At 39.5% G+C, this 12633-nt stretch overlaps 1 protein-coding gene across 1 annotated transcript; it reads right to left on the reverse strand.

The window, feature by feature from the left end:
- Window positions 1–2348: 2348 nt before the first annotated feature.
- Window positions 2349–10791, reverse strand: LOC139380105 (protein lin-28 homolog A-like; the record flags this gene model as incomplete). The annotated part of the gene is made up of 3 exons (XM_071122565.1): window positions 2349–2706; window positions 6541–6734; window positions 10603–10791. Coding segments are annotated over 3 exons (741 nt in total), but the record flags the coding sequence as incomplete, so codon positions are not given.
- Window positions 10792–12633: the final 1842 nt, after the last annotated feature.

Below are 12633 nucleotides of genomic sequence, written 5' to 3' on the forward strand. Positions count from 1 at the left end.
AGATGGTGGTATGCACTTACAATAACACACAGGTTCACACAGATGTGGCTATGTCCATTTACAATGTAACATGGACATAATAACAGTATGTATACCTGGAACTCAGAGGTAGTTACTAAGATCAGTACATAAGGCTATAGAGTCGAACACTAACTCAATATCACATGGTTTGCTTAAAACAAAAACACATTTACTTCTATGATGATGATTCCCCTCAAAATGAAAAGTAAACTTTTTGGTAAGTTCCCTGAGAACATTCTTTCTCCTGTGAGAAAATATAAAATTTGAGTCCTCCAGGGATCTAGTTTGGTTTGTGCTAATGTTTGATTATATATACGATCTATGAGTATAACACGTATTCACTGTCAGTAAACATAGCAGAGCCTAGACGTTCAATTCATAGCTGCATTACAGAACATATCTGGGCTTTGTTTCATGCAGTATCATGCCCTTCAGTCACGCAGTCAAAGGATTGAAGGCAAACATTTCACCCCATTGATTATTTGTCATCTTACACTTCCTACTAAGGTCATTCGATTAGATTAAGTTTGATTTGTCAACACACATTAAGAAGTGACTGCTCTGCTGACACACTGAGAATTCCCTTTCACAGTCAGTCAGTGCAGCTGTACCCTGTGGGAGAGAGAGAGTACTGTGTGGTCATGATATATGGTGTGGGTAAAGTTAAAAGAAACATAAACCATGTCTCCTTATAAATGTATTGAACATACATCTTAATATTTACATTGAGTATTCTTATTAATGAGGATGAATGAGACCATGAGGAGGCATACTACTTCTTCACTGCCCTGAACAGACAAATTATCATATTAGCATTGGTTTAGTTAGAAACAGTTTCCCAGGCACAGATCTAGTTTAGTCATGGACTAAAAAGCACGTTCAATGACAACCACGATGCTCCATTGAAAGGGCGTTCTAGTCTAAGTCTAGGTTTAATCTTTGTCCGGCAAACCGGGCCTAAGAGGTATGATTGGGTTTGGGTGTCTTTGGCTACCGTCTTATGAAAAACGCACAGAGAAAACAAAGGCTTTGAACCGCCCTGTGTAGTTCTCCAAAATAAATAAAGAAGATCTAAGAAATACTTCCCGTTGGAACAGGTGAATGGTGAATCCAGGTGAATGGTGAATCCAGGTGAATGGTGAATCCAGGTGAATGGTGAATCCAGGTGAATGGTGAATCCAGGTGAATGGTGAATCCAGGTGAATCCAGGTGAATCCAGGTGAATGGTGAATCCAGGTGAATGGTGAATCCAGGTGAATCCAGGTGAATCCAGGTGAATCCAGGTGAATGGTGAATCCAGGTGAATGGTGAATCCAGGTGAATCCAGGTGAATGGTGAATCCAGGTGAATGGTGAATCCAGGTGAATGGCGAATCCAGGTGAATTTGAACAGACTGAGCTTTGGGACAATAGAGTTCAGATGAGGTAAATTATCAAAAGAGAAAGAACAAGATTGCTTTGGCTGTTTGTGTGTCAGTCCCATTCCTAGTTGTCTTCTTATTGCAATTGATAGTAGAGCAGATGTCAATGAACCTGACTGAGTGATGGATACACAAGGGTGACTGACCATCCCTACCAGTCTGAGGTAGATGAGGCTGAATCTGGCCCCGGAGGTAGCTAAGAGTATAGGTCTATCTATGTGGAGATGGTTTGAGTTGGCCCAGGAGGTAGCTACGAGTATAGGTCTATCTATGTGGAGATGGTTTGAGTTGGCCCAGGAGGTAGCTAAGAGTATAGGTCTATCTATGTGGAGATGGTTTGAGTTGGCCCAGGAGGTAGCTAAGAGTATAGGTCTATCTATGTGGAGATGGTTTGAGTTGGCCCAGGAGGTAGCTACGAGTATAGGTCTATCTATGTGGAGATGGTTTGAGTTGGCCCAGGAGGTAGCTAAGAGTATAGGTCTATCTATGTGGAGATGGTTTGAGTTGGCCCAGGAGGTAGCTAAGAGTATAGGTCTATCTATGTGGAGATGGTTTGTGTTGGCCCAGGAGGTAGCTAAGAGTATAGGTCTATCTATGTGGAGATGGTTTGAGTTGGCCCAGGAGGTAGCTAAGAGTATAGGTCTATCTATGTGGAGATGGTTTGAGTTGGCCCAGGAGGTAGCTAAGATGTACACAGTTTAGTAGAGGGAGAGTCTGAGAGGGATTGGGGAAGTAAAATAGATACTTTACTGTCCATTTGGTTAGACATGTGGATCTGCTTGAGGTTGCTCAGTATGTAGCTCAGGATGTGTCTGTGTGAGGAGGAGACTGATCAGACTGAAGGAAGGTGGTTTTATTGGACCAGAGGTAATACTAACAGGTGGCATCCGTCCATGGTGGATGTGGATCAGGATTGTTTCAACCTGTGGTGTCCTCCAGATCTCCTCTGAATCTGTGCCGGGTCTTCCGGAGAGCTGGAAGACTTGCTGAGGGGGGAGGAACTGTCCTGAGAGGGCTGGGAGTGCCTGTTTCCCTGCCTGGGACTGGGGCTGTAGGAGGTGGTGGTGAAGGTAGAGGGGTACTGGTCCACAGTAGTGCGTCTTCCCTGAGTGGCTGTGGCAGGGCCGGGAGACAAGGGGCCAGGGGGGCGGTGAGGACAGTGGGCCACCATGTGCGTCGCGCTCTGGCAGTAGTGGCACTTCTTTGGCTGGGGCGGCAGGCTACACTCTTTGGCATGGTGGTCTAGTCCTCCACAGTTATAGCATCTGAGACACAGAGAGATGAGATCCTTGTCACATTCCAATTCACAAACAAGCAATTTCTTGGGCTTAACAAGCAACTTCAGGGCTTAAAGTGCGTATTTATTCTGTATTCAAAGAATACAACCTAGAACTTCTTATATGGGATATCATTACATTTTCTCTAGAATGTAATATGGTAGAAATACAATTATAACATGCTTACTAGATTGGTTTAATTATATTTACCTAAAATCTGTTGGTCCAAATGTATCCTTTAGATGGCAGCATTTCACATAGAATACACCATAGAATGTGCATAGAATACACCATAGAATGTGCATAGAATATGTATAGAATACACCATAGAATATGTATAGAATAAACCATAGAATGTGCATAGAATACACCATAGAATATGTATAGAATACACCATAGATTATGTATAGAATACACCATAGAATATGCATAGAATACACCATAGAATGTGCATAGAATACACCATAGAATGTGCATAGAATACACCATAGAATATGTATAGAATACACCATAGAATATGTATAGAATACACCATAGAATATGCATAGAATACACCATAGAATACACCATAGAATATGTATAGAATACACCATAGAATATGCATAGAATACACCATAGAATATGCATAGAATACACCATAGAATACACCATAGAATATGCATAGAATACACCATAGAATACACCATAGAATACACTATAGAATATGTATAGAATACACCATAGATTATGTATAGAATACACCATAGAATATGCATAGAATACACCATAGAATGTGCATAGAATACACCATAGAATGTGCATAGAATACACCATAGAATATGTATAGAATACACCATAGAATATGTATAGAATACACCATAGAATATGCATAGAATACACCATAGAATACACCATAGAATACACCATAGAATATGTATAGAATACACCATAGAATATGCATAGAATACACCATAGAATATGCATAGAATACACCATAGAATACACCATAGAATATGCATAGAATACACCATAGAATACACCATAGAATACACCATAGAATACACTATAGAATATGTATAGAATACACCATAGAATATGTATAGAATACACCATAGAATATGCATAGAATACACCATAGAATACACCATAGAATATGTATAGAATACACCATAGAATATGCATAGAATACACCATAGAATACACCATAGAATATGTATAGAATACACCATAGAATATGTATAGAATACACCATAGAATATGCATAGAATACACCATAGAATACACCATAGAATATGTATAGAATACACCATAGAATATGCATAGAATACACCATAGAATACACCATAGAATATGTATAGAATACACCATAGAATATATATAGAATACACCATAGAATATGCATAGAATACACCATAGAATACACCATAGAATATGCATAGAATACACCATAGAATACACCCTAGAATACACTATAGAATACACCATAGAATACACCATAGAATATGCATAGAATACACCATAGAATACACTATAGAATACACCATAGAATATGCATAGAATACACCATAGAATATGCATAGAATACACCATAGAATATGCATAGAATACACCATAGAATACACTATAGAATACACCATAGAATACACCATAGAATAACACCAATACTGAACCTTTAAGAGAAAACAGTTAAAGTGACCAATGCAAATACAATACTTCTCATATGTGTTCTCATCAAGAGATGACAAACCAAATAAATAGATAAACAGCTTATTATTTTCCCTGCTAAAATGCGCTTTAATAACACATTTGCACACTTGCTGATATTTATAGCTTACTGACAAATGTCTATAGAAATGCAGTATGTCAACAACAGGCCTAAGGCCTGCAATAAATAACCAAGCTGCTCACGGGCAAAAACAATGACAAGGCGAAACATTGATGACAAGGCGAAACAAAGCAGGGTTCCATACAGGGAACTAAGTCGTGTCACTCCAACCTGTCACATGGTCTGTTTTACTGAATCAAATAGGAAGCTATTCAATTAACTGGTTAATATAAGAGCAAATCATACCAATTACTTTGCAATAGACATTATTAACTTGCAGTCAGATGTTATACGGCTACATTTCAGGCCGGTCACTCAAAAAGTTACATATTGCAGCTTTAACTCTTTCAGATGGAAACAAAGAGTTTCGCATGACTGAGCTGGAGGCTTGCAGGGGGTCCCTCACGGTGGCATCTTCAATTAGAACATGCAAGGGGGGAGAGGGAAGGAGAAGAGAGGGGGAAGGGCATTGGAATTTAGGTTTCATCCAGGCTAGTTCGCTTGCTTGGGAGGTTACCTACCAATACCCCCTCCTCCACTCCCCAACCCCCACCACAGACTCCCATTCTAGCTGGTAAGAGTGAATAACCAGTTTTCACAAGACAAGCTGCCATGCTGGTCGTAAATGTTTTTATAACATATCAACCACATAGGCACATGGTTACATAGTTTCCACAACATTTATGTTTGCATCATTTCTAATATTTGCACAGAACAACAAATCAGCTGAGGTTTGACTTTCAAGTAAACCAATAACTCAAGTGAAGAGAAAGATGTTGGCACAATTTATTTGTAAATTCCAAAATGTTCAAATATTGTCAATGTTTATAAGATCAGGGAGCCAAGAGTTTAACTGTGTAACACTGTAATACATCGACCCATTAAATAGAAAAATGTAATAAACCAATATAAAAAAATATAAAAAATAAAAGCTGGTGGATGTTATTAAAGGGAATGTAGTGTTTATAAAATGTTTTTAACCTGCCTATTTGGATCCAACCAGCAGCTCTGTTACTGACCCTGAAAGGTTAGGGGTTAGAGGTCAACACACTGACCTCAACATATTTCTATTCCTGCCTTTGAAGAAAGATCCCTCTTACATTATAACAATGGGGAGGGAAATTAGGATGAAATGTCTACACAAAAAAATAAGTATATATTGTTAAATAAATGTGATCATTGATGTAGCATAGGCCTAACTCGGGTCATAAAATGAGTATCCACCATAACGCAACATGATGCAATATAACATCACCTAACGATGAATAAAAGGACAATCCTGTATAAAATAAAAAGCCTGTTTCTGACAATTCCTCTTCAGTCTAAAGTGATATTTGCTCTACATTACAACATTGCATCTGGTTGGGAAACAGCTGTTAAAACAGCCGTTCCTGTCACCAATCTATGTCAGTGGGGTTAAGGACAAATCTGTATTCAAAGCAAATAGCAGCCAGCAGCAGAACCTCAAAACCAACCATCACGGAAATAGTAGCACTTAGACCGACTAGACCTCCGTCATACAATATTGCCGTAAAACCATGGCAACTGGAGCCCTATAGAATAACAGTTTGGGTGGAAATGCAGCACCACACAGGAAAAGGTACAGCACAATCACATTCATTATTTATACTAAACTCATCGTACATTTGACCTCTAAAGGAACACCATGTAACAGAACCTCTACAAATGTGGACCTTTGACATAATGTAAATAATGCAGCAGGTATAGTCCACACAGAACCCCTGAATCATACACAGGTAAATACGAATATGCAGCTACTGCTAAATAGATTACATCAATGCACACATACACAGGCACACACACGTATGCACATACAAACACACACATCACTAATGATCACCGCAGCACTACCCTGTTCCTTCCAACATCATTGTCTGTTCTGTTGCTAGTCTCAATTCCCTCCCTGCAGCAGCAAGTCTTACCCACTCTATATTCACTCATAACAGAACATGAAAGGAAAGTCTGTTCTAGTAATTCTATTTCTATGGTTCACTCACCGGTCTCCTTTTGGCTTCCATCTCTGCTGCGGGGCTGGGGGCTTGGGTTTCTGTCTCCTCTCACTGCCCAAGCAGGGGCCTCCCCCGAGGCCCGTGACTTGTACAGACTCCAGGCCCCTGAGGGACATCTGGAAAGTAAACTCTAGTGGCTCTCCCTCCCGCAGGCTGCGAAAGCCCTCCATGTGCAGCTTGCTCTGGGACAGAAGGAGGAGGATAGGACAGGATAGGGAGAAGAAGACACAGGTTACACAGGGATCTCCTGGTCTAGTCACACACAGTAAATCTAAATCAACCCACCTCTCCATCTAGGTCTCAATCAAGCAGATGGATGAATCAAATTCATCTATCTACATCACATTTGATAATTTGCTACCAAGTATCCAAATACGTGCTTGAGGACTACTCCGTCATAATGGCTGATCCCTACAATCACTTGCTCCCTGCCATTCCCTGGGTCTGTCACTGTGGACTGAGCACATTGGTTCACTTCCTATACCAGAGGATTCAGATGGACCTTAGCACACTACAGTAGAACACTAGACTTTCAGAATAGACCCACAATCTCTCCACTTGAGGGAATTTTAGATCTTTACACAGAGCCACAGACCCACCCGAGCCACAGGAAAGCAAATAGCTGTACTTTGAGCAGGATATTGTTAATAACAAGTAGAAAACGAGGTATGGTTGGTGTAACATTTACATTCTTTACATTTTAGCACACGCTCTTATCCAGAGCAACTTACACTTAATGCATTCATCTTAACATAGCTGGGTGAGACAACCACATGTCACAGTCGTAGTGAGTAAAACTGTCCTCAGTAAAGCAGCTATCAGCAAAGCCAGTGCTAGTAAGAAAAGTCCAGTTTCAGTCTTACATGTTGATCTATGAGCTCAGTCATCGGAATCTTAGGCATTCAGTTGCTAATATAGATCACAAAATGTTTCTAAAACAATTTAATGGCAAGTGAAAAAGGATTTTGGTGTAAAAAAAATGCATTTGTTGCATATAATCTTGTAATAACAAATCTATTATAATTACTGCTATTATCATCACTATTGTCCCATTATAAAATACAAAAAAAGTATTTTTACAGTATTTAAAATATGTATTAAAACAAATAATATCTTACTGTTTGTGAAACTTTAAAACAGTTGCTTCCCTTTCCATATTTGTTAGAAATATAATTGTATGTATGATCTATTAATGTATCAAATAATAATAATTGCTTGATTAAGGTTAATGAGTTCTTTAAATACATTTAATCCAAAGAAAAACACAATTACCAAATACAATTTTACAATTATTTTATTATAAACATGTAAATAATAGGCATATATAGTATATAAATGGTAATACTATTTATATTTTATCAAATTAAACACAGATAATTTAGCTTTTGAAAATATCAAAAATATCCTAATAATCTCTCAATTAGAGCTTTATTCCTTTTCTTAAACAACGTTTCTTATTCACTTTTACATCTAATTACATTTTCATGGATCTTGTCCAAAATAAATGTTTACTAAATTAATTAATACATTTACAGTAACTATTACCTCAACAACAGCATTAATTAAGCCAATTAACCCCCAGTTCACAATACATAATAACTTTTTCTAATACACAAAAGGAATACCACTGATTAAAACAAATGATTTGATTTCTGTGAAAGTTGTTTACAGTAATGTAAATTATTGCATGTCTGAACGACAAACCCCCCTCCCCTAAAAATGAATAACTCAATCTAGCAACGAATAAAATAAAAACAAAATAACCCATGAATCCTAATGAAACAACATGCAACTAAACTTAACCCTAGTTCATCTTTACAGAGGCCAACAAAACTAATCTAGCCCATATTTCTACGAGTCACTCTAAGTCACTGATTTGTGTTTCAACAGAAGTCAAAGCATAGGTTCAGGATTCTCTGATCCAGACACCTCGTCCTCCCCCCCGACATATTTGAGCCATCAGCCCTCAGCCCAGGCCAGCTCTCTGTTAGCCCAGACCAGCTCTCTGTTAGCCCAGACCAGCTCTCTGTTAGCCCAGGCCAGCTCTCTGTTAGCCCTGCTGGAGCCTCCTAAACTCTGGGCTACCACAGACCAACCCAGCACAGCAGCCATTTTGCCTGTTTTCGGTTGGGGGATGTGGGAATGAAAAAGGGCATAGAAGAGACGGGAAAGACAGAAAAAGTGAGCAAGGAGAAAGGAGGGACATGACAAAGAGGAAGGGGTGCGGGTATATACAGTGCTTTTCTTTTCAGCACATGGTCTGTTTACTAGCTCTTCCAATAGTGGAGGGAGCTTTTGTCACTGGACGGCTTGATTGAGAGAAATGTGATATGAATGACAGGGTTGGAGAGGACATACATGTTGAAAAAAATGACAAAAGCCTAGAGTTCAGGCTGGGTCAGGCTTCAGCAAGTTTAACTCCTGAATATACCACAGGCGTTTGTTGAGCTTCAACTGTTCCATCGTCAACAGATCACAACTAATTCCCAGTTTAAAGAGAGAAGTTCCCCCACTTGAAGCAGTTCTTCAGGTCATTCTACAAAGCCATATGCGTTCTCTCCACAGTCCTGTCTACAGAATCCTCCTGTTAGTCATTTGTTAGTCATATTTAAGCTATGCAAGGAAAAAACCTACAGTATATCAATCCACGCAACTTTGTGAAACATTTCCAGAAATCAGTCTCAGATTCATGCACCAAATATTTCCCAGTTAAAATGAATCTGAATTGTAATTGAAGAGTGAGTAAATCATGCATTGCAGTGGTCCCAAAAGCCCGTGGAGACAGTGACTCAACATCAAACAGAAGCAGTGGTCAAAAGCACAGACAGATAACATACTGCAACTGCATTGCTCCAACAGTGTTGGTTAGCAGTTAGCTGCACTGTCGTCATAGGCATTTCATCAGCTGGCCATAGAAACCAGTCTTCTCTACAATCAGTCCCTCTATCAATAGATGACTCACTGTAAGAAGGAAGTCACGTGAACACAAGTAGGTAGGTAGCTTTTTTTCTCTTTCTCCCCTTTGAGGGGAAAAAAAACACCAGGAAGAGGAACAAACAAAGACTGGTATTAGCCTAGCCCTGGAAGGAAGGAGGAGCCTGCCAAACACACAGTGAGATGAGATGGACTGATGGGCAGTCATAATCAAGGATACACTCCAGCCGGTCTCCCATCGCATCATACACTATATCTTCCACCATACCACTCCCCAAACCTATGCTGCCCAAGAAAATCCTACCACATTTACATTTGAGTCATTTAGCAGATGCTCTTATCCTGAGCAACTTACATACATTTTCGCACTTGTCCCCTGTGGGACTCTAACCCACAACCCTGGCATTGCAAGTGAAATTCTCTACCAACTGAGCCACACAGGATAGGGACTTGGCAAGCTAAATCAAGCACACCTAAAATGTGGCAATTTTGGGGTGGATTTGATGGAATTCTGTCTCTAATTGGGCTGCAAAGTGTCAATAGAATCTAACAACATGGCACGAGATGGTGAAGGAAAGCAGTGCTATAACATACACAGGCCAAAGCCCACACAGGAGTGAAATAATGTCCAACATCTAAACCTGGTTGAGGTTGGCCTCTAAGCACATGTTTAACCTGACCACTACCATGCACCCCCTGTCTTTTCTTTGGCTTCAGAAAACCCCCTCTTATACAGATGCCCTTCCCCCTGTCTTCTGGGTCTATAAAACATGACAAGTAACATCTATCAATCACACATTTTTGCATTGCAAAACTATTTCACTATAACAATAATTTTCCGAATGTTAATTATTTCCTGTAGTCCTACAGACATCCTACACAGAAGCTCATTCATGAGGATGCTACAACTTAGGTGTTACAATGTTACCACTGCCCCTCAACAATGTGCATGTGTCTCAGAGATATGTGGTAGAGATACAAACTATCCAATAGCCTGCACTGTGTGTTCACCTCGTATAGGAGTGGGAGAACTTGTATCCAACTCGTGTAGACATGAGGGTTCAGCTTGACTATCAGCTGATTATTTGTATCCATAGATGGTTCAACTTAACTTACTTGGTGAACAAATACATCCATAGGAGGATCTACGGGAGTTCCCCCACGACTAGTCATGGATATAAACCCGAAGCCCATCCGCACATTGAACCACTTGCAGTGGCCTGCGCCGTGCATGGACTGTTGCTGCCCACTCTGCAAGGATCCTGGCTCCTCTCCTCTATCACCACCTTTGCCCACCCCTCCTGAAAGCAAGTTGAGAATACAATGTTAAAACATCAATGAAATCACTTCCCATTCGTTTCAGTAAACCTTATTTGGGCAAATTATTCCAATTCTAAAAATGTATTCTGTCTTGTACACAATTCATATGCAAAGTACTTATTTTCCAGAGCAGGTAACCAACTCATAAAGAACATAAAAAAAACGTTATTTACATGATTTGCCAACAGATGGAATTTGCTTTGCTTTGATGGCTATCTGATAAATAGCCATCATAGGCTATTCCAACTTGGATATTGAAGTGTTTAAATATCAACTATGAACTTTCATCTGCACTTGCATCACTTGTAATTTTCTAACAACAAATGTGAAATAACTTTGTATTTGACGCAAAGGACAGGTGTAAACCTCACCCATAAACCTCAGCCTCACCACAAAAAAACTCGAAGTATATAGCAAACGCTGTGGGCGGTAGGCTACATAACACAACATCTTGGAAATAGATACCCAACAACATCTCGGAGGCTACAGTCAGTCCCCTCTCCTTTCACAGGAAAGAGGGACGCCAGAGAGACAATCTAAGCAGAGATACATAGAATATAGAATAACCTTCGGCCATGTTTCCCTGCCAAGTTTCCGCTCCAAACTTCGGTGATATAAGCCCTGCTGGTCTTGATATTGTTTATTCCTCTGCGTCAGTCGAATATTCTGATTCGAGCGACCATACTTTTGCGTGCATGATCCAACGTGCGTTGCCCCATAGATTTTCAGCATATTCTTCTATGGATTTCGCTTGCTCTGTTCACGTGACTCTGTCAATTTACATGCTTTCTAGCGACTATTTTGTTCGGTCCGTGCAATCAGGGATCCTTAGGATGTTCCTAACCATTTGAAGTTGAAATGTAAAATGGTTACGGTAGTGGTTAAGGATAGGGTTTAGTAAGGGTTATGGTTAAGATTAGGGTTAAAGTAAAGGTAGATGTTAAGATTAGGGTAGGGTTTAGAGTATGGACGTCCCAAGGATACCAGATAGCAGTGCCATTTTTTTCCTCGAATCCAGGCAAAAGAGTTATTTCGGAGCACAGAGATAACCAATCGTCGTTCCACAAACCGAACATCAACATATTTGTGTAGGCCTATTCCACGTTTATTTATTAATTAGAAGTTTCTAAACATAAGTATTTGGCACGCAAATGCTTGACTTGTCATTTCATGCCAAGAATAAACTGAATGATTACCCTCATGTATGTGTGTAAACGTGGTTATGTTAAATACATAGGCATATCCTCAAGTCATGATATACACAGTACCAGTCAAAAGTTTGGACACACCTACTCATTCAAGGGTTTTTCTTATTTATTTTTTTACTATTTTCTACTTTGTAGAATAACAGTGAAAACATCAAAACTATGAAATAACACACATGGAATTATGAAGTAACCCAAAAAGTGTTAAACAAATAAAAAATATTTTATATTCTTCAAAGCAGCCACCCTTTGCCTTGATGACAGCTTTGCACAGTCATGGCATTCTCTCAATCAACTTCATGAGGTAGTCAGTCACCTGGAATGCATTCCAATTAACTAATTAATTAATTTGTGGAATTTCTTTCCTTCTTAATGCGTTTGAGCCAATAAGTTGTGTTGTGACATGTTAAGGGTGGAATACAGAAGATCACCCTATTTGGTAAAATACCAAGTCCATATTATGGCAAGAACAGCTCAAATAAGCAAAGAGAAACGACAGTCCATCATTACTATAAGACATGAAGGTCAGTCAATCAAGTGCAGTCACAAAAACCATAAAGTGCTATGATGAAACTGTCTCTCATGAGTACCGCCATAGGAAAGGAAGACCCAGAGTTACCTC

The sequence above is a fragment of the Oncorhynchus clarkii genome, chromosome 2 (genome assembly GCF_045791955.1).
Source record: "Oncorhynchus clarkii lewisi isolate Uvic-CL-2024 chromosome 2, UVic_Ocla_1.0, whole genome shotgun sequence".
Lineage (NCBI taxonomy): Eukaryota > Metazoa > Chordata > Actinopteri > Salmoniformes > Salmonidae > Oncorhynchus > Oncorhynchus clarkii.